General features: G+C 39.1%; 1 protein-coding gene across 1 annotated transcript in view; it reads right to left on the minus strand.

Moving 5' to 3' along the window:
- btbd8 (BTB domain containing 8) overlaps positions 1 to 23,704 on the minus strand; it is a 52,537-nt gene that overhangs the window by 15,893 nt on the left and 12,940 nt on the right. Inside the window, exons 6-9 of the mRNA XM_067459545.1 lie at positions 17,726 to 17,815; positions 14,770 to 14,850; positions 14,550 to 14,646; positions 8,536 to 8,624 (exon numbers count right to left, since the gene is read on the minus strand). Coding sequence (XP_067315646.1) covers positions 8,536 to 8,624; positions 14,550 to 14,646; positions 14,770 to 14,850; positions 17,726 to 17,815 — 357 coding nt within the window. The remainder of the gene's footprint in view (positions 1 to 8,535; positions 8,625 to 14,549; positions 14,647 to 14,769; positions 14,851 to 17,725; positions 17,816 to 23,704) is intronic.

A 23,704-nucleotide genomic window follows, 5' to 3' on the forward strand; every position in this document is an offset into this window, starting at 1 on the left:
ATATATATATATATATATATATATATATATATATATATATATATATATATATATATATATATATATATATATATATAGTAATAAAGAAAAAAAAATAGAAAAAAAGTAATAGACAAAATGATGCCTTGTGGGACACCACATGTAATCAGTATTGAAAACGAGTTGTGATTACCAGTACTGACAGAAAAGGTTCGCCCTTTGAGATATGAGGTGAACCAACTGCATGCAACCTGGATACTCAACAACTCTCTCAAGGCAGTTCAATAGAATAAAATGAACTATCATGTCAAATGCAGTGCTGAGATCTAAAATAATTACAATAGCACAATCCAAGGAATGGAAAGGAAAGTAATCCAGTCTCAGTACTGTGAAATGACATAAAGCTTGATTGAAATGTATTGAATATATTGAAAGGGACAAATAAGAATAGAGCTGCAAATAAACCACTTTTTCTAGAATTTTGGAAAGAAATGGTAACTTTGAAATAGGCCTATAATTATTTATAACATCAGAGCCAAGATTATTTCAGGGGAGGATACATCACAGCATGTTTGGAGCTCGTAGGAACCATTCTATTCCTCAGAGAACGCTTTATTATGGCCAAAAATGATGAGGGCAACATAATAAAAACTATTTTTAAGAAAACATGATTGTATGACAATGACGATATGTGTGACAAATGAATGAGAGAGACGGTGTCAAAATGCCTAAAAAGAGCTTGGAGGAAATGTAGATTTCGAATGAGTCACAACTGGGGCCAAAATTTGAGTTTTAACATCCTGAATTTTATCAACAATGTCTCAGGGGTTGCAGTAGGAGAGAATACCATGGACGGGTTCATAACATAATCCTATGGGCATTTTTAACAATTATTTCAGAGATAATTCATTTTGTGATTTATTTATTTTCTTGTGCAGGTTTTACAGTCTTGACAGTGACTTGATACGGTTTTAATAAATCACAAAACATTTCAAATGAAACCTTAAGTTTATCATTCTTCCACTTGTTCTATGCTTTCCTACATTTCCACCTAATGGAACAGGGATGATCATTAAGCCAGGGCTGGATGTTTGAATTATATCTCGAATTGAAAGGTGTTACCTAGTCTAAAATATCAGTACAAGTAGTGTTCAAGACTTCAATCAACTGTGTGATGTCTGCAGTGCTAGTGGTAACTTCTGTGACTTAAGAAAGCTAGACAGAAGCATACATCTATTCAAATTGCGTTCAACAGAATATCTTTATTTTTGCATCGAAGATCCCAAAGATCTAGATTAGTAACAGAAGGGCAGTATGTTTAGCTGAGCTGGGCTGGCTCCGAACTGAAAGCAGCAGTAATGCGCTGGTCTTATACCATCAGATCACTGATGCTGTATTGAGAGCCTCGCATCCTGATGCGTGACTCTTCACCCTCCTACCCGCAGCCGAGGCAGCGGCAAAACATCAGAGAAACAACACACACTCACACAGTCTCTCTCTTTCTATCTCTAAGGCACTGGAAAAATCCCGACCTACATTCACACGCCTCTCTGAGCTGGTTTACCGCAGTGCACTGAGTTTTTAAATGACAGAGTTGAGTAATTAAGTAATTATGATGGTACGGAATGATTAAAGGTCAAATATTGCATTTTTTTCCTGCTATTCATGTTGTCGATCAAAGAATCTTTGGACATCTGGTTAATTTTTCCATCTATATGTGTTACCAGTACAAAATTTGAGTAAAATCAAAGAGGAACAATTTTATTGGAAATATTTTTTTAATGGCTACCACAATCTAAATATTTTTTTATTCAAATCAATCTGAAGGTGCTTTATCACCACACGTGAAACAAGCAAAGCCAATATTTGTTGGTACAATACAGGGTGCAAACACTTTTCAGTTGGTCTGCCATCCGGCTATCACAAACAGGAGAAATATAGGATGCAAGACAAGCAATTGCCAAATGTCTGTATAACTCACAGCAATGGTATTTATTTACTTACGTTTGTGAAGAAGAAATAAGGATTTTTAAAGACCTTATTAGCAAATTATGGTGGAAAATAAGTATTTGGTAACCAAAAAAAAAAACAGGATTTCTGGCTCTCACAGACCTGTAACTTCTTTTTTAAAGCGGAGTTCACACTGCCCGATTTTAGCCCCGTTTTTGACTCGCCAACGAGTTTTGCGAAATCGCCGACAAATGCCCGAGATCATAGGCAAATCGGTGCTCATGCACGAGAGTGACAATCACGCAGTGTGAATTAGAGCCCTGCGCGGGACTGTTTTCTTCATCCCGCTCCCGCCCGCCGTATTTCTGACCATTACCGCCCGCTCCCGCAACGTATGTGTTACACTCCCGCCCGCTCCCGCAATGTGTATGTCCACTCCCGCCCGCACCCGCAAAACTCTGAGAAATTATTCCCGCACAATAATAGAGATGCACTGATTTTGTGTCTTCTCCTGTCCCGCAGGAAAAAAAAAACACGTATTTGTATTGATATTATTACAGAGATTCATGGGGTTGTTTGTTTTGTTTCCCTGGCCTGCATGTAAAAAAAAAAAAAAAAAAAGACAAAACACACAATACATTCAAATATAATTTCGTTTTCATCAAAAAATTTGCACATAAAAATAGACTGCTTTGCAAAAAAAATATACATAATATGATAAACTAGGCTACATGAAAACTTTGACCGGGGAGAACAGAGCAGGTGTGTTGCCTCAACCCAGATATGCCGGATTTGTGCCCATTGTAGATGAGTATTTTTGCACATTTGTCACAATGAAAAAAGTCCAGCTCCTTTCCATCTTTATCACAAACAATTGAGAAACTTCTCCAAATGTCAGACTTTCCTTGCTTAGCTTTTGTGCTATACCTCGTTTGAGGTTCTTTTCTAAGTCATCTATTGACATCTCCATCATGGCGCTAGGCAACCTCCCTATCCCGCAGTGTTTTTTTTAGCCGGCCATTCCCACACGCAACAAAATTCAAACCGCCCGCTCCTGCGAGGTTTGCGTTGGGTCCCGCGGAACCCGGCGGGACTCAACCCCAATGCAGCCCTCTAGTGTGACTGATCAAAGACACGATCAGAAAGAATCGCCAACGCCCGTGAGATATTTGCCATGCTAAATATCTGGACCTGTTGGCGATTCAAACCTCCTGCTGTGTGAAATTATTTTTGACATAAAAAAATGACAGCGGCGATGACCGACAGCCAATGAGAGAGCAAGATACAGGGCAGCAGAAAGTTCTGATAGGAGTGTCAGTGTCAGTGACAGACTGTCAGTATTTTACGTCCAGCCGCAGCAGCAGCACATTGCAAAATTATTTATTTACCTCAAACTCTCTTTGCAGAACACAATCCTTGCTCCCTCTGTCTCTTTTTTCTTTTTCTCCACAAATCAGCACACAGACAATTTGGAGCAAACTTTGTGCAGTTTATTATTTTTAATAACAATTCTAAGTCTCGTGCGAGAACTCCGGTCTGACACGTGTGATCTTGCGTTGTTTACTTGTCACATCGCACATGTGTTTGGTTGGGAACGTTTGGAAATGTAGTTTGCGCACCGGAGAGAGAAAGTTGTCGGAGATTCTTCCTCTTGTACAGACATGCAGTGTGAACCCCTCTGTCGCCGATCCATTGTGCAGTGTGAACACAGCAGTGACTGAATGCTGCCCCAGATACTTATGCAGTGTGAAAAGAGCAGTGGCCCGACGAGTATTAAAATTGTGCAGTATGAACAAGGCTTAAGAGGCTGTCCTCTGTCCTCCACCTGTTAATAATTAATAGCCATAATAATAATAAGCCATAATTAATGGCACCTGTTTGAACTTGTTATCAGTATAAAAGACACCTGTCCACAACCTCAAACAGTCAGACTCCAAACTCCACTATGGCCAAGACCAAAGAACTGTCAAAGGACACCAGAAACATTCTTATAATCTCTCATAGTTGAAGTGAACCTATGATGCAAATTACAGGCTTCTCTCATCTTTTTAAGTTGGAGAACTTGCACAATTGGTGGCTGACTAAATACTTTTTTGCCCCACTGTACATGGAAGCTAGCCTAGAAATCTAGACGCACCCTAGCGGCAGCAAATCTAATCTGCCCGCGAGTGTCGTCTAGTAACTCTCAAAACCCTTCTGAGCTGTAAATGGCAAACTCTTGTCGGGCCAATCACATCGTGTATAGAGTCGGTGGGCGGGGCCATAATGACAAAGGCTCAGTTGCGTTTGCGTGCTTCTAGTAAACACAGAAACTGGCGAACGACGGTCTTCGAATCAGCTTTGACCGTGACTCTGGTAGACTTGGAGTTAAGCTTTTCTCTGCGAAAATAACAAAGAACAGCACTGAAGTCATTCTTAAGAAGGGAAGATGTGTTCAGAGTTTTGCCAACCGGCGAATGTTTAGTCTATCAACGAGCTCTGTTTCACCTTCGTTCCTCTGGTTGGTTGTAGCGCTATCCTATCGCGTGCAGAGGGAGTTTGAAAGACAACCGTTTATCCCGCCCCTCGGATTGAGCCCTGTCTATGGTGAGTTTCCAGACCAAACATCTTGATGTGGGTCTGGCTTGTCAGGCTGCATGGAAGCAGTTTTAAGAAAAGACAAAAATCATTGATTGGGATTTAAACAATATGTCTTAGATTAGAAGAAAAGTCTTAAAGGCGTTCTTTGATTATGATTTCACTTTTTTTTAAAGGGGTGATGAATCAATTGAGGAATCAACTTTCCCTTGAGCTTTTGATATATAAAAGGTCATGGTAATATAATATGCTGTAAGTTTCAGGGCTGAAAAATTCCTTGTTAGTCAAAGAAAAACTTTTATAGACACCAGGCTCCGCAAACGGTCCTGTGCGTTATACTGACGTCAGAAACACCGCTTCTACAGAATAATGAGCACGTGTAGTTCAGTAGCCTCGCCCACGGACTCATGGAGGGCTCGTGCTAGCTGGTCAACAACAATTTCATGCGGAGGATGATTAAGATATTGCGCTATTCCTGGTTGTGGAAGAACACAGTCGCTGCATAAGCTTCCTTCGGATCCTAATATTAGGAATGAGTGGTTGAACTATTTTTTATGAAGTTCTAGCTCACGTGGGGAAGAAATGTTCACTGCGGGATCGTTTGTAAACAAATCTCTGGTTGATGCTGGATTTGGATCCGACAGGAATGGTGCAACACACATGTGAGTAAAACGTGTTTTCATATGTAATAGTACTGCATTGTTATAGATCGTTTTGCTTATGTGTATGTGTCTACAGAAACATACCTTTAGTAAGCTGGACTCAGACAAGTATGGGCCAAGGCTCGCAAAGCCCGGCAGGCCGATGAATCTTATTATATTCCGTTCTGCTTCTGCTATTCTCTCTCTCTCTCTCTCTCTCTCTCTCTCTCGCTCTCATTGACATCTGAAGGGCGGCACGCGCCGAACGTGTATGTGTGTTCGCGATTATATCGTCCGATCTTGCGGGCTATGTGTAATATAAAAATAATAGTCCAATCAATTGCGGGTTGATTTTTTTATAAAGACGTTTACGAGCCCTGAGATCGAGATAATCATTCTGGTTGTCGGTTCTCCCTCATTCTCTTTTCTCTCATGTCACTGAACTGACAGGGGAGCTTAAGCTCATTAAATATGCAAATCTTATTCAATCCTAGCCGTGGGCGTTTACTTTAAAGTCTCCAGTGCTGCACGCCCATCAAAACCCAGCGTTTTGGAGAGAGCCTCAAAACCAGTGTAGAAAATAGCCTATTACTTATTAGTTATGATGTTTTGAATGTAAAAAACCCCACGAACGTCATTAGTTGACCTCAGACAACAGTATACATTTTTTTTAAAAAAGCCGGTTCATGACACTTTTAACTTTTGTTAGTGTGTAATGTTACTGTTCGAGCATAAACAACATCTGCAAATTTGCAACGGTCAAAGATCATTGCAAAGGGAGATATTTTCTTTTACAGAAATCACTTTTTAAGGTAGGGACTACAACAAGCTTCTGGGTTGGTGACATCATGAACCCTAAAATTTACATAAACCCTTCCCCCGGAAAAATACAACAAAAGCCCCGTTTCCACCAAAATTACCCGGAACAATTTGTACCAGGAACTTTTTTACAGGAACTTTTCTCCCCCCCAGACCTGCAGCTGTCTGCGTTTCGACCGCGATAAAGTTCCGAGAAGATTAGGCAAATTAGTCCGGTGATGTAGGACTGCGCGCGACTGCTCCTCCAAGCCAGTGACGGACAAGGGCTGTCACTTTTTATTCGATATTCGAATATGCATTCGAAGATGACGTGAAATATCCGTAATCGAACTATAAATAAACGATCCGGTTTTTAAAGTGCCATGTAGCGCAATTTTTTTTACTGTCGGTGCGTTTACATGGAGCACTGTAATCAGTTTAAAAGTCCTATCTGAAGGAAAATACTCCATATAAACACCTCAATCGTAATAAAAATGCCCAAACTGAATGAAATTGTAATTGTTTTGAGATGGGTGGATAAATCTTTTCATGAATCGATCAAACGAAACATTTCACCATGTAAATGACCTGACCGGATTACTTTTGAGTGTGCGTCCTTATGTGACAACAGCGCGCGCCCCACTGAAGAGCACACGTCGTGCTCATGCACCAAGCATGTTGACAAGAGAGGAAAATACATTTTTCTGAGGGATAATCTTTTTATTTCATAAGAAGTTATTAAGATAATGTTGGCATAATGACACTGTCCCTAAGCTATGTAAGCAAACAATCAACTTCTTCAACTGCGCCTGACATTAGAATTAATTTTTTCTGAGATGATTATTACACTTTACAACAAATGAATAGCTTTTATAAAACCGTATAAGTCCTGGTGGCCGTTGAGAGTTGCTATGGCATCCGTAAACACATTCCAGCTGCTGGAGATGACGGCGTTGTAGATAATTGAATATATTCGAATGCCTTGCTTGATATTTGATATCCGTTCGAATTAGATTTTTTTCAAAAATGACAGCCCTAGCGGACAGTAATAATTTTTTGTGTGTACCGATTGAAAGATTTAGTGGATTTAGTTATTATAAGCTATTTATTTGTTTAAATAATCATCTCAGAAAAAATTATAATTCTTCTGTCAGGCGCAGTTAAAGTAAAAAACTGCCTGGGGCAATATACGCTGTGTCATTACTCCAACATTATCTTCATTATCTTATAACTTACGAAATAAAAAGTTAACCCCTCAGAAAAATTAACTTTCCTCTCTTGTCAACATGAGCGCGGCGTGTAAGACTTTTAAAAATGCCGAGTTGAACTAAAATGCTGCGTGAGCTCAACCAATCAGCATGTTCAGCGCCCAAGTCCCGCCCTCGAAAGTTCCTGAACTTTGAAAAAGTACTACCCCGCGAGCAGGGCCGTTTGGAGGGGGAAATATTTACCCGGAACTTCATTTATACCCTGGTTCCTGCGGTCTAAACACACGAAGTACCACCCAAAGTTCCTAGTTCCTGGGTAAAGTTCCTGTGGTGGAAACGGGGCTAAAGGGTGTGTGGCCATATTGGGCTCAGTTGTTTTAGTAGAATGTTGTTGCCATGCCTTTCAAAATGCTGTTATTTATGTTACACATTCCGCCGTGTTTATACCCCTGCTAGAGCATAAAATGTCTTATCTATTTAAACATTATAAATGGCTGTAATAATAAACTCCCAGCATCTGAGCCATTGAGGATGCAGTGAATTCATTTAATTTATGATGGGAATGTGCCAGAGAAATTAGCTAAATTTGTATATTTTTGTGTGAATCATTGTACACTGGACTGCTTTGCAAAAGAGGGTCAGTAAGCACAATCATTGCTTCTCAAAGATGGATCAGAGATGGCCAGGTGGCAAAATAGCCCTCTGCATACTGATTTATGCCAAAATTCACCCACTCACCAAAGATAAAACTTTGCTCTTTTGATGAAAATGCTTGTGTGTTCCAAGCATTTGTTTGTTTTTTTGTTTTTATAAATAAATGAGACAAATATTAAAGGGTTAGTTAACCCAAAAATCCTCCTCTCTCAAGACCCATAAAAGCCACTAAAGACGTCATTACAAAGCCCATCTCACTACAGTGTTTCTACAATAATTTTATGAAGTGACGAGAATTAGTTTTTATGCGCAAAAAAATCTAAATAACGACTTATATAGTGATGTGCCGAAACAAATGTTTCAAAACAAAGCTTTGAACCGTTATTAATCAGCCCAACGATTCATGATTTGGATTGCGTGTCAAACCACCAAACTGCTGAAATTACGTGACTTTGGCGATTCGAATCATGAATCGATACACTGATTCAAAACTGACTGCATCTTCATTTGGACAGAAGCACAACCTTAGAAATAGAAAGCATTTTGGAATGTATTATTTATTGATTTATTTAGTCATCCATTATTTAGTGATTCATTTGCACTGTACAGTATACGCATATGGCAGTAGATGGAGGAAAGAACTCTAATGGGGCAGTACAACCAGAAAAGTCATGTTAAAAACATTTTTAAAGGCAGCCACATCCACAGAAATGCAGAAAATGCCTCACCTCACACAGGAGCAGTAGAGATCGTGCAGGCCGATGGAGTGGGTAATGGCGAGGCACTCCAGTATGGATCTCTGAACTCCATCAACAGGCTGAGGTAAATGAGAAAAGGGACAGACTCTTGATATTCACACCTCATCGTACATACTTTTGTGGTTCAATAGTCTGGAACTCTAACTTACAGTATATAGTTCAGCTGCCTGAATTTCTGTTTCCTTGCATTTTATTCCAATCTGAACAATTTACTGAAAGCCACAATTTGCTAGATTTGGCCAACACAGATTATTTATTCAAAAGTTACTAATACAAAGCACCCACCTGATTACCAGTAAAAAATACCTGGAGAAATACCTGTTTATGTGTTACTTATAAATCATACATAATATTTGACTTGTTGAGCTTTAATTAACATGCACAATTCACCATACAAAGAGTACCTATGGCTTTAATTTTACTTCCAAGTGAAAGGTAAGCATCCAAGTTTACCTTACCAAGAAAGTACATGATCCAAGTGCCCATAACATGAGACGTCTTTATTTTAAGCTTCAAGCGAATGCATCAGCGTTTAAAGGGGCGATGAATAGAGAAATCAACTTTCCCTTGAGTTTTTGATATATAAAAGGTCATGGTAATATAAGATTATCCTGTAAGTTTCAGAGCTGAAAACGTCCTTTAGTCAAAGAAAAGCTTTTATAGACACCAGGCTCAGAAAACGCTCTTGTGCTTCTACTGTCGTCAGTGCCCTGACCGCCTCTACAGAATAATAAGCGCGTGAAGTTCAGTAGCCCCGCCCACCAACTCATGAGATCACGGAAGTAGCAGCGATAAACAAGCTGAAGAAGATAGCAAGACACTGCGCTATTCCTGGTTGTGGAAGAACACAGTCGCTGCATAAGCTTCCTTAACATGTTCAAACATGTTCAAATTTACACCTCTGAAATTGTCTTATTACATTTTCTCTCTCTGTTTTAGGGATGTTAACCGATGACCATTTGACCAATGGTTGACCGTATCAACGTTAACTGATCAAAGTTGTCGGTTAAAAAAAAAAAGTCTCTAAATCTCTAAATTAGGCTATTATAGACAGTGGACTAAACTACTACAGTTAGCCGTCTCATTCCAAAATCTTTTTGTGTGAAGTGAACATATCCCTCGCGCTCAATTTTTCATAACTCTCCTGTTTGTACTTAATAAACCAATAAAAACATTTGGCGCGAGGTCGCAGCGTTTGCGCGCTCACAAGGTTTGCAAAAAGTAAACAGTTACGTTAGAGCCAGAGCTGACGACAGTATGAAGCGTGCATTCCGCATAAGATGGGCTTACATTTGGAAATATATATATATATATATATATATATATATACGTTTCAGTGGTAACACATAAGGTGTTGATCGTCTTTCTTTATTATTGTTAGCACTAACTTACCTCGAACTAAAGCAGCGAACTAAAGAGCTGTCATTTTCTTAAATGAGCCGCGGCAATGTTTCAAATGAGCTCATAACGCTAGACAAATGCCTTTATTTTCAACGCGATCACCTTGTACCCAAACCATTTCGAAACTAATGAGCCATTGTCCTCGGATTACAAACAAGCTCCTCGGCGCCGCGTTTGCGGGACTCGCGCTGTGGGGGATTTTAAAAAAGTGACGTGAGGGGAAAGGAGGCGGCAGCGCTAGGACAGTGTGTGTGTGTGTGTGTGTGTGTGTGTGTGTGTGTGTGTGTGTGTGTGTGTGTGTGTGTGTGTGTGTGTGTGTGTGTGTGTGTGTGTGTGTGTGTGTGTGTGTGTGTGTGTGTGTGTGAGAGAGAGAGAGCGGGAGCGCGGCTCGCGACTATGCTCCCAGCGCTTCGCACACACGTTGCACCAGAACCGTTTTCGGAACCGACACTCAGGAATTTCGGGCGGTTCCGGTATTTTTCAAAAATCAGTATCGGTTCTGCATAAGAACCGGTTCTCGGTTCCCAACCCTAATTAGGAATGATGGTTGAACTTTAGTTCCAGCTCACAGACATGTTCACTTCAGTTCACTGCGGAGTTTGTAAACAAATCTCCGGTCGATGATGGATTTGGATCCGACAGGAATGGTCCACCACATGTGTTTTTATATGTACTAGTATTGCATTGTTACAGATCGTTTTGCTTATGTGTACGTGTCTACAGAAACATACCTTTAGTAAGCTGGACTCAGACACGTATGGGCCATGCTCGCAAAGCCCGACAGGCCGATTAATCTCTTAATATTCCATTCTTGATGTGTGCCATTCTCTCTCTCTAGTTGACATCTGAAGGGCAGCGCGCGCGTGTGTGCGTGTTTGCGCTTGCATCGTCCGATCTTGCGGGCTATGTGTAATATAAAAATAATAGTCAAATCAATCGCGGGTCGATGAGAAATAAATAATTGTGTTTGTTTGATAAAGACGTTTACTAGCCCTGTGATCGAGAGAATCATTCTGGTTGCTCCCTCTCCTCTCCCTCGTGAACTGAACTGACAGGGGACTGAGGGGAGCTTCAGCTCAATAAATATGCAAATCTTATCCAATCCTAGCCGTGGGCGTTTACTTCCAAGTCTCCAGTACTCCACCCCCATCAAAACCCAGCGTTTTGGAGAGAGCCTCAAAACCAGTGTAGAAAATAGCCTATTACTAATTAGTTATGATGTTTTTGAATGTAAAATCAACACGAACATCATGTGTTGACTTCAGACAACAGTATAAAAACATAAAAAAGCCAGTTCATGACACCTTTAAAATACCATCATGCACTTGACATATGTGTGTGTGTGCGTCCTCAGCACAAAACTTAAATTTTACAGGTTCTATCCACAGAGTTAATATTCAGCGCAAAAACATTAATTTAGCTGAAATATCTGCTGTTGGGCGCTAAATTTAGTTTTAAAAGTCAACATGTAGTTCAAGTATTTCATAAGAGTAGTAACTGTATAGGGATAAAAGCAGGTAACTGACCATAAATGTAAGACGTTTCTACAGGATGAAAAAATGACAGTATGTGTTACTGTGTCCAGAGCGAATTTGTGTGTTCCTGCAGAACATTCCTCTTATCTGCTAACACTGAGTGAGTGGTTTTTTTAGGGCTGTCAAAATTAACGCATTAATAACGTGTTAACGCAAATTCATTTTAATGGCATTCATTTTATTAACACGCGATTAACGCAGGTCCGAGGTAAATCATTAACACCATCATCGTTTACTGTACAGTGTTTTATTGAACTAAATACATTAGAATTGGTTAAAACAAATACGCAGCAGGTTACTTTTCTGAACAAGAGTGCTCCCGAGTCTGTGTTTCTCACATTGTTGGGGTGAATCACGGAAGAGTTCGGTGCACACACAAAATACTGGCAGTTCAATAGGGAACGCCTCTTAAAGGGGCCACACTATATTCCCACTGGTGGAATATGGACCTCCTCCAGGTATAGTGTGGTACTGGTGCGCTCCCAGGTCCGCATGACTGCTTTCACATTACCAATTTTTCATATGAACTGTGCCCTGTTCTGAATTAAACTGCCAGTGTAAAAATACCTCCATTTATATTCTTAAAATGAGAGAAATCACTGCTTATTCTTTTTAAGCTTAGGCTTATGAGACATGAACTAGTTCTTTGAAAAACATCTATGACCTTTGATGCAGTCTAGTCTTCATGCTCTGAGTATGGTTTCACTAATAATAAACGTACATTTACATAAAGCATGCATATTTGTCCATACCCATGTTGATTAGAGTATTAAAAACTTGAAACATTAATTTAAGGTACATTTAGAACTGATAAAAATGTGCGATTAAATTGTGATTAATCACGCGTTAACTCATGACAATATGCGATTAACCACGATTAATTATTTTAATTGATTGACACCCCTAGTTTTTTGTTTTTCTTTTCTAAAGATTTCTTTTTTTCTATTGGATTTTTTTAAAGACTGCATTAAATGCTATATATTAACTGAATAAATTAATACTTTTGTATTAATAAGGGCAGATTAAACTTTAAAAGTGACAGTAAAAACTATTAAACGGAATTAAGACGGTAAAGTAATTTTAAAAAAATGCTGCGCTTTTGAAATTTCTATTGATCTATTCATTAAAAAATCAGTTTCCACATAAATATTAAATCAGCATGTTTAATCTGTTTACAACACTGACCACAATAAGAACTGTTTCTTGAGCATCAAATCAGCACATTAAAAGGATTTCAGAAATGTGAAACTGAAGACTGGAGTAATGGATGAATGCTGAAAATGTAGCTTTATCATCCCAGGAATAAAATACATTTAACAAAAACTGAAATCGAAAACAGCTATTTTAAATTGTAGTAATACACTATCTTGTCAAACGCTTTGGGATGCCTGCCTTTACATGCACATGAACTTTAATGACATCCTATTCTTAATCCGTAGGGTTTAATATGGAGTTGGCCCACCCTTTGCAGCTGTAACAGCTTCAACTCTTCTGGGAAGGCTTTCCACAAGGTTTAGAAGTGTGTTTATGGGAATTTTTGATCATTCTTCTAAAAGCGCATTTGAATGGTTACTGATGTTTGACAGAAGGCCTGGCTCGCAGTATCTGCTGTAATTCATCCCAAAGTTGTTCGTTGAGGTCAGTACTCTTTGCAGGCCAGTCAAGTTCCTCCACACCAAACTCGCTCATCCATGTCTTTATGGACCTTGTTTTGTGCACTGGTGCGCAGTCATGTTGGAACATGAAGGGCCCATCCTCAAACTGTTCCCACAAAGTTGGGAGTATGAAATTGTCCAAAATGTCTTTTTATGCTGAAGCATTAAAAGTTCATTTCACTAGAACAAAGAGGCAAAGCCCAACCCCTGAAAAATAACTCGCACCATAACCCACCTCCACCAAACTTCAGACTTCACAATTCAGTCAGGCAAGTACTGATCTCTTGGGAACTGCCAAACTCAGAATCATCCATCAGATTGCCAGACAGAGAAGCATGATGCGTCACTCCAGAATACACTTGTCTTTACTTCTCTAGATTCAGCTGTCCAGTGGCAGCATATGCTTTATACCACTGCATCCGACACTTTGCATTGCACTTGGACATGTAAGGCTTGGATGCAGCTGCTCTGCCATGGAAACACATTCCATGAAGCTCTGTTCTTGAGCTAATCTGAAGGCCACACAAAGTTTGTAGATCTGTAACTATTGACTGTGCAGAATGTTGGCGACTTCTGCAAACTGTCTTCAAACAGAGGATTCTTTCAAAAAATCTTAACAACCACAAACTTTTGAACGGTAGTGTATTAATATAATATTGATACAGTCCAAGTTTAAATCTGTCAAAAGCACTATTCATTTCTTTATGGGGAAAACTAAATTCTCAGCGAACATTAAATCTTTCCAACACTTTAACAGAAGCTAATTATTTTGAAAGAGGAAGGGGGAGTGAATGCATTTCTTTCATCTCTGTGTACAGTAGGATGAAATTACTGGCTAAAAGGACACGAACTGGACTGGTCTCAAAGCATTCTTGAAAGGTGGGAGTGAGAATGAGAGACTTGAAGTATAAACAATACAACTCTTCACAAATTGCAAGAGGGCTGTCAAACACAACGCCTCCTGACTTACTCTGCCTCCCACTGCTGCTTTTGTATCAGAGAGCGCACGTTCACGTCAAACTGCACTAAACATGGGTTGAGTCTGCTGCAGTACTTCTATTCTAAGATAAGTAAAAAAAAAATGGCACAACTATAGCTGAAAAAAGATGTTACACCTGCATCTGAGGAACTCAAAAGGGAGCGACAGCAGAAGAATGGGGGCCATGTATTTTTGGCTGACAAATGAAATGCTCTACAAAAACTGAACCAATGCCCAGACTTTACTCGCTCACAAAAACAAATCACATAATGTGTCCCTAAAGGGTAATAAACGACAAGATGATAGTGCTATTGGCACAATCTGACAATAGACTCACTGCTTAACAGGACTATTTACACTCCTCCCCTCAAATAGACTGAATGTGTAAGCTGTGACCCCTCCCTTTGGTCTTACCTTGGGAAAAAAGCGGCAGTAGTCCCGAGTCAGGACCATCTCGGCCACATCTTTTAGTCCCTCCAGGCCCAGCATGTCTGCTGCTAACACAACCTGACTAAGATAAGAGACAAACACACACACACACGTCTTGGCATTTGTGCAAAATCTGTCCAAAGCCATTGGATTTTTGTATTTATCACATTGTAAGATAAGAAATGTCACTACAGAGCGTGTTTACCTGACATTTGTTCCTGGTGGGAAGTCTAGAATGGCACCATACATGAAATGAAGCAGAATCTCCATCTCATCTGGACCCAGACTTGATACAAACACACACAAAAAACAGACGTAGTTTAGATTATTTTGACATCTTATAAGCTCCACACAACCATTTTAACTCAAATATCAGGTTTAAAGGTGGAGTAAGTGCTATCTGGTAACCGTTGTTGATATTTCAAAATCACCAAAACAAACACGCCCCTACCACCAAAAAGGGTCTCGGCCCTATTTTGATAGCTCCGCCCCACACATACCTAACCCAGGCAACGACTACGGCAGATTCTCTGTTTATCTAATCCAGGTTGAATATTCGATGAAAAAGTCACCCCTTCTATCACAAAAACACAAACCTTTCTCATGAACAACTTGATAGTACACAAGCATGACAGTCCAGCTAACGACATATTACAATTATGACAAGATTAGAGTTATAGCGATTAAACTGTTCTCATGAAAAACTTGATAGTACACAAGCACGACAGTCCAGCTAACGACATATTACAATTATGACAAGATTAGAGTTATAGTGATCACAAAAACACAAACCGTTCCCATGAACAACTCGATAGTACACGAGCATGACAGTCCAGCTAACGACATATTACAATAATGACTGGAAAAGGGTTATATAGATTGTGAAAAGAGTAAACAAACATATATTAGGAGTATAGTATCTTACTTGTCGGACACATTTTGTGAGCTGATGCTTGAAGCACACAGTGATGAGATTTAGATGCTCTATACGATGTGGAAATTAACAGGTCTTTATCATCGCTGAAGTGAGCCACAATACGATCGCAAATGGACTAACAAGCGAACATGACACACGAGCATAGTCAAGCAAAAGCCAGCATATATTAGGCTAGTTCTCGGATAATGTCCGTCATGTGTGACTCGTGTGTTTTGAATAATGACGTGCACACGCCCCTTTCCTGCGGATTGGCTACAAGTTTGTTATTCCACTCGGCCCGAGTCCTTTTTCCAAAAACGGTTTTGAAATAAGACTTACCCCACCTTTAATATCTGGTTTAATATTTAATATAATGGTACAGTAAGCTATTTTTTAACACAAACAATTTTGTAAATAGGAGGGAAAAAAAAGGATGGGACCGATCCACCAAGCACCAAAACATTCATGATGAGGGATGGAGAGAATGAGCAAGAAGGACATTTGTGGAAAAACAGGCTAGTGCTGACATAATTTCTATTAAAAAAAGTTGGGGTGGACAAATTGGGCCCTATTAAACCCCCGGCGCAATGCGACGCCAGGGACAACGCAGGTGTTTTTTGTTAGTTTCAGCCCAAAGCAGTTATCATAAAGCCCATACCAAAGCCCATCTGTTCACCCATGGGCATGCTGATCTGAAAATGAGGTGTGTTCAGGCGCATTGTTGGCGCATTGCTATTTTGAGGCAACTGAAAATGACTCTGCCATTGACCAACTGTAACCTGGTCTAAATTCAATAGCACAGTATTTTTTGTGTTATTTAAAGGGTGCTTTAGTAATATGCACCTATAGTCGGGTGCACACCACACATACACTGCTTATTACACACAGGGATGCGCAGCAGCACACAAACATTTATAAATATTAAAAATAAAAGGATTCCTCTACAGAAAAGGATTCCTCTACTCTTTCCGCTCTCAAATTCTGCCATGAAAATAGCAAATCCACCATGGTGCAAGCACAACTGGCTTTAAAGGAAATGAGAGATGAGACTCTGATTGGTTTATTGCATGTTATGCCCCCAAAAAACACATTACTCATTAAGAGACTAGGTACAACCCTTTTGGACTATGCGCCTGGTACGCCGACCGTTTTTTCGGTCGTCAACTAGCAAAAGTGGATGTGCTCCATGTGCTCAAATCATTAAAATAAGGCCCATTTAGTTTAAGTCACAGCCTGGCAAAACCAAGACACTTTAGATTCAATCATTGGCAGAACACCCAGAATCCGATCAAAGATCAAGATATCAGCAAAAGATCCAAAGATGTAGAACATCTGATGAAGAGGGCTATAGTGAATTATTAAAAAGGAATTTAAGTTTCCATTAAAAGTATTCCATAAGTATTTTATCCTTCTTGATATTGTGTTTAACCATGTTGGGTAAAAGCTAAATGCAGTTTTAGGATCAAATCACCTCTGATCTCACACATGGACTCAAATCCATAAAAGCCTTTAGATACGCATCATGGATTGAACTGCATGGCATGAAACACTACACACAGTATCCTGGTTTTCCCAGACACAGACTGAGCAATGAATAATTGATTGCTGAAAGGCTGGAATTTCCTGCTCAGGAAGAAGGTCTCTGACTGAGAACTCGCGCTGAACTCTGCGACAGGTCAGATCACAAGAGTCTGGATTTTTAAAGGACATGGACTGCAAGCACAAGGGCCACAGATTCAATCCAAAAAAAATATAGACATTTTTTTTTAAATCAAAGCCCTGCTTTGTCATCCTAAATGCAGGATGTTCCAGGCTCTCTCTCTGTATATACAGTAACAGATCTGATTGGTCCACTGCAGCACTGAGCGGTGAAATATTTGTGAATAACCGTGAAACTAAATGATCTGTGAAACTAAAAAGTGCCATGGCAAAATATTGGTGCTATTTTGCCTCTCATATCACTATGCAGTTTCTCACTTTTCATACCAACACAACTTAGAATAACTAACTTGTGAATGTAAATGTTATGCAATGTTGTAAAAGTTGCCTCCAGGATTAATTTGAATGTATACATATATAGCCAGTAAGAAGAACCGGTAAAAGAGGAACAAGCCTTCGGATGACAAAAACTAAATATGAAAGAGTATTTGATACTTGTTTTTGTACTATGTGTGAAGACCGTTGGAGGCTAGATGACGGGTTGCAGTGATTTGTCCTATTTTGATGGTTATACTGCATAACCTACCCCTGCAGAGTGATACACTGACGCAAGCTCTCCATCCAACTGCCACACAACATCGCTCGGAAATACTGCGCGCGTGCACACAGAATGGCCCTGTGGGAAAGGAGAGACACAAACACACAGACAACATCAGTTTCCCCTATCACTCACACACGCTTCACACCACATTACCCAGGATCGATATTTGTAAAGCAGCCCCGGGAAAAATGTGTGTGCGTGCTTGTGTGCATCTGTGTTGTGTTATTCACTGACTGATATGTTTGGGCATGTTGAGAAAAAAGAGAATATAAAGAGGACTTCATGAAATGGGAGGAGGGAGGCGTAATGGTTTGCTGAAGCAATATTTCAGAAGATTGGGAAGACTGTGACTCTAATTCAAAACCTAGTGAGCTTATACCTTCACAGGCACATTCCGATAGTCATTAGCCACGGGGCCGGATTCACAAAACATTCTTACATTTAGGTTCTTAGAGAAGTACTCTTTGCAATGACAAGTGTCTTCTGTACAGCTGATTTATAGCTGAATCTAATTTATTTAGCAATTGATGAACTGCAACACCGACACTGTTATAGAACTAAACTAATTCAACACTGAACTGACTCAAGTTGAATAGTCAAGTCAAGTCACCTTGATTTATATAGCGCTTTTTAACAGTACAGGGGCCTCATTTATAAAGCTTGCGTACGCACAAAACGGGGCCAGTTCATGCGCAAAAGGTGGGAAAATATGCGCACTTACACACAAATTCTGACCCATGCGTACGCACATTTAAGACAAAGGAGTTTGGTGACACTGATGGTGAGTTGAGGAAACTGACTGTGGATAAAGGGAATTAACCCTTTGCAAAATGCCAAAATTTACTTTGACCTATTTCAATATTTACAATATTCACAAGTTGCTCATAGGTCCCGGTTACAACAAAAAATACAAATAACATTAAATCACCATTATGGTCTTAAAGATACATACATGCATGTTTAGTTTAAAGACATAAAAGGAACTATATGCTGAACGTACGTAAATTTAATTTCTTTCACTTCCATTCTTAAATGGATGTAGGCCTATCACTCATTATGTGATTAATGTGATATGTTGTAAATGATTAAATCTGATCGCTGAAAACATAAATAGCCTACAGCAGCAACACTTAAGTGCATATTGTATGATGGATGCGCTGGCACTGCTGGAAGACTATGCCAATGGCAGAACAAGGAGAGAGCAAGTTTTCATCTAGGGACATTATCAGCAAAACTGCATGAATTTTATTTTATTTGAATTGTTTAAAATTAACAAAATATTTATTATATAATATTAGCCTAAAATAACACTATTTATTTATGTTTTTATGGATATTTTGATATATTTATTCTACAAAATAAAAAAGGATATTGAATGATATTCAGCAATGTAATGTGTAGCCTAAGGCACAAATAGCATTTATAGTCTGTATCTAATATTTTTCAATGTCTTTTACCTTTGACAGTGTTAAACATGGTGTCACGTGGATGGGAATGTGCATGCAAATTATATGCAGATGAGGTCATGCATAGTAAAACTAGGCATTGTAAGCTCTATATATGGGGATTTAGGGGAGGAGTCAGGGTGGAGATGCACATACGCACAATCTGCTGCTGGCTGTGATTTATAAAGAGATTTTTTGCACAGGTTCTGGAGTATGCATGGTTTTATAAATCTGAATTTTTTTGTGCATACGCAAAATCTAGCTTTTGTACGTACGTACACTTTGAGGATGAAATCTACGCAAAGTTTTATGAATGGGGCCCCAGCAGCGTTACAGTGATAACAGGAAATGATTTTTGAAAAACAGTTTTTTTTTTTTTTTTGGGCTGTACAGCAGCTCTAGAAGAAAGTCATTGTCCAGTTTAAGTAAATTCAGTGTTGATTCATTTCCATTGTAAACACCATTAATTATTATTTTAGTTCATTTATCTACACAGCAGTTCTGGAGAAAACAGTAATGCCATCGTACAGCTCAGTTCTCATAAAATGTTGTCAATGCAGGCAGATTTTGAATATTAAGCGAATAATGACATTATTGCTGTCTGTATAGCTCAATTAAGCTTATTGCATAATAGTTTAATATACTTTGCACTGTTACTGAACTAAATTGAATAAATCTAGAGTGAACTAAATTGAGCTGAATATCAACATTATTGTCTTTTTAAAGCTGCCTCAGTTAAAATTAAATTTGTTTCAGAATTAAAGAACTTGTTTGCAGCATTAACACTGATATTTTCTTGTTTATTAATGTGAATCTGCTCTGATAAAACTTGTGTTGTATTTTTTTTATTCCTTGCTGAATAAAAGTTATACAACCTATTAATCAGCACAATGATAAGGCTTTGATAATAAATCAGCATATTCTAATGAATCTGAAGAATCATATGACACTGAAGACTCGAGTAATAGCTGATGAAAATTCAGTTTGCATCACATAAATAAACTATATTATAAAGTATAATACAAGAGAAAACTATATAAATTCAAATTGTAATAATAATTCACAATATTACTGTTTTTTTTCTATATTTTTGATCAAATAAATGCAACCTTGTTGAGCATAAGAGATTTATTTCATTAAAAATAATATATTTCTTACATTTATAGCATGTGCTAATAACCTATTGTTCTCTAGGGCAAAACAAGAATGATAAAATACTTACAGTAGATATCACATAAATTAAACACTTAAAGCACATCCTTTGCTCTTCATTTGCTGCACCAAATCATAATTACGATTTCTAAAGTCACAAGTAAAAACTTCCCTAAAGGCAGCATTAGACACAGCTGGTGACACTTCATATGATTTACAGTCTATATTCTGCTCTCTTATGTCCCTCATCTTCTCCTTCTCCCAGTTCTCCTTTATCTCTTAACCAACAGCCCCATTATTCTCTGTCTGCCATATACATTCGCTATAAAAAGATTCTTATTTTATAAGGTGTCACTTCTAGTCTCCTCTCAGAAAAAACTGCAGCTCTAGGAGTGATGACTGAGGGAGGCTAAGAATAACACTTACAAACAAATTGTCTAACACATTATGGATTCTACTTTATTCGGACAGATCTGCATACCCCTGCTAGGGGTTTTATACAGTAAGGACCTTTTTGTCATGGACAATTTTGTCCTCATTTTCACCCAAATTAGCTTGTAGCAGAGGAAGCATCTCCATTTGTAGAACATTTTGTGCATATGTCATACAGTCCTCATATGTGCGTTCTATTGCTTTTCCAATAATATTGAAGTTATAAAACAAAATTTTGCTTTTGACATACATTCTGCTAGTTTGGGTTTAAGTTCTTGGTTACATTAAAGTTTATTAGCCTGAATGTCTCGCATTCAAAGAGAAAAATATACCACAGAACCAACAAGTCATATTTGATACTGTATTCAGTTGATGACACACACATTTATCGACTGACCTACAAAATTCAGAGACTGTTGGCTGTGGATGACGCTGTAAAATTAAATGTCACAAGTTTATTTAAGCACTTTAACAGGCTAATAGGATTTATTTCTCTCTCTAAAATCGCTTAAGTTGTAATACAATTTGCCATTTAACTTGCTGTTTAATAGGCTAAGAAAATCTAGCTGCACCCTAGCAGCAGCAAATCTAATTTGCAGCGAGTGTCGTCTAGCAACTCTCTATAGACTTGTGAGCTGGAAAAAACAAATTGTGATCAGGCCAATCACATCGTGTATAGAGTCGGTGGACGGGCTTAACATAATGACAGCAGTGATGGGAGGTTCCACGACGTGCTTCTTGTAAACAAAGAAGCTGGGGAACGGCGGTCTTTCACTTTGGCCATGACTCTGGAAGACTTGGAGTTAAAAGACAACTCCCAGGAATGTTTAAGTTTATCTTGATCATTATACCTTTGTGAGTACAGTCTATAGAGAAAAAAAATGAACCAGATTGGTGCTTGCAACACGGAGTTACAGTTAATGCCCAGAGCCCCCCCTCAGCTAAAACGGCAGCTATGGGAGCATAAACATAAAGGGTGTCTTTGTGCCTCTTAACAGACACAAAATACAATTAAAATGTCTGTCCAACATGAACAGATCCCTTACATGACAACGAGATGCGTTTAGCCACTTAGCCATTGTTTCGGCTACGTATCTAGCTGTATCTCGCACTGAAGTCCCTTGGGAACTCAGCGGTAGCCGGAAAAAAAGGCAGATAGTCCAGTTGGGAGGAGTATCGTGTGTGTAAAGCATGTTTATTTTATTACTGCACATCTTTCTTCAAGCCATGTGTGCCCAAATGGAAGGATAAATCAAGTTTACATTACCTCCACAGTGGTTCCACCCGTCTTCGACCACGGAATGGCATTTTTTTTTCAACCGGCCCTGCTGTGTTGTGTCTGTGTCAGTTAGTGTTCGCTGCAAATTTTAACATTCTGTTGCCACAATTCGGAAAAAAGGCACAAACGTGAACCATTTCTTCTTCACTTGTGAGCCCAATCTGATCATCACTCTAGTGATGTCAGGTTCACAAATTAATCGTTCTTTTTAACCGGTTCTTTTTAGTGAAAAGGGGCAGACCAGTTCAGCAAATCGGACTGAATCATTCTAAACGGTTCGTGTCTCAAATCAGCGCTGATCACACAAGTTACTTTATTTACTCACTTTCTGACATGAGTGACAGTCCCTCCGAGAAATAAACTAATGTCTTGAATTATATTGTAACTCCAACCGTTCACTGAACTGAGTCATGTTTTGCTGAGAGAACAGATGAACTCACAAGCAGCTGATACTGAGCATTCGCATGTAACTGATCGAGCAGCGGTCCTCGGATCAGCAGTACAGAATCGAAAACTGTTTCTCTCGGACACATTCAATACTGAGAACCGTCGAGCTGATGAGCAAAGCCTCTTCATGCACATGACGCTCTTCCCAACTGGACTATTTGCCTTTTTTCCAGCTACAATGGAGTTCCCACGGGACTTCAGCGTGAGATACAGCTAACCGTCTAAAACAGGTGAATTTAAACAATTGCTAAGTGGCTAAACCTGTTGTCATGTAAGGGACCTGTTTATGTTGGACAGACATTTTAATTGCATTTTGTGTCTGTTAAGAGGCACAAAGACACCCTTTACGTTTATGCCCCTATAACTGCCGTTTTAGCTGAGTGGGGGCTCCGGGCATTAACTGTAATAACTCAATGTTGCAAGCACCAATCCCGTTCGTTTTATTTTCTATAGACTGTACTCACAAAGATATAACGATCAAGATACACGTAAAAATTCACCAGAGTTGTCCTTTAAACTTTTCTTTGAGAAAAGAATGGCACTGAAATCATTCTTAAGAAGGCCAGATGAGTTCGGAGTTTTGCTGACCAGATACAGCAAAAGTTTAATTATCAACTAGCTCCGCTTCACATTGCTCTGGTTGGTCGTAGCGCTATCCAATTGCGCGCAGAGGGAATCTGAAAGACAACCGTTTATCCCACCCCTCAGATTAAGCCCTATAAATGGTGAGTTCCCAGACCCAACATCTTGATGTGGGTCCGGCTTGTCAGGCTAGCTGTTTAAAGGTGCAGTGTGTGAATTTTAGCGGCATCTAGGGGTGAGGTTGTGAATTGCAATCACCCACTGCTCACCCCTTCCTTTCGAAACACAGAGAAGCTACGGTCGTCCTCGGAGAGAACAGAGAGTGTCTAGTGCTCTGTCTAGAAGTTTATCTGTTTAGGGTTACTATCCATGTTATCCGTCTTTATACGCCTGAAAACATAGTTTTGTATATTATATTGCATTTCTGTCAATAGATCCTCATAAATACTACACTTTACATAGTAACGTTATACTTTTTACACTTAAATACTGAGACTTCTAATTGTGATGTTATAATTTCAGTTTTAGAAAAATCCATTTGAACAAACAATCTATTTAAAACCGGGACATTAAATTATTATTTTTACATGGTCTATTTAATATTCATAAGTTAGCCATGTGTGAAGT

The sequence above is a fragment of the Pseudorasbora parva genome, chromosome 12 (genome assembly GCF_024679245.1).
Source record: "Pseudorasbora parva isolate DD20220531a chromosome 12, ASM2467924v1, whole genome shotgun sequence".
Taxonomy (NCBI): Eukaryota; Metazoa; Chordata; class Actinopteri; order Cypriniformes; family Gobionidae; genus Pseudorasbora; species Pseudorasbora parva.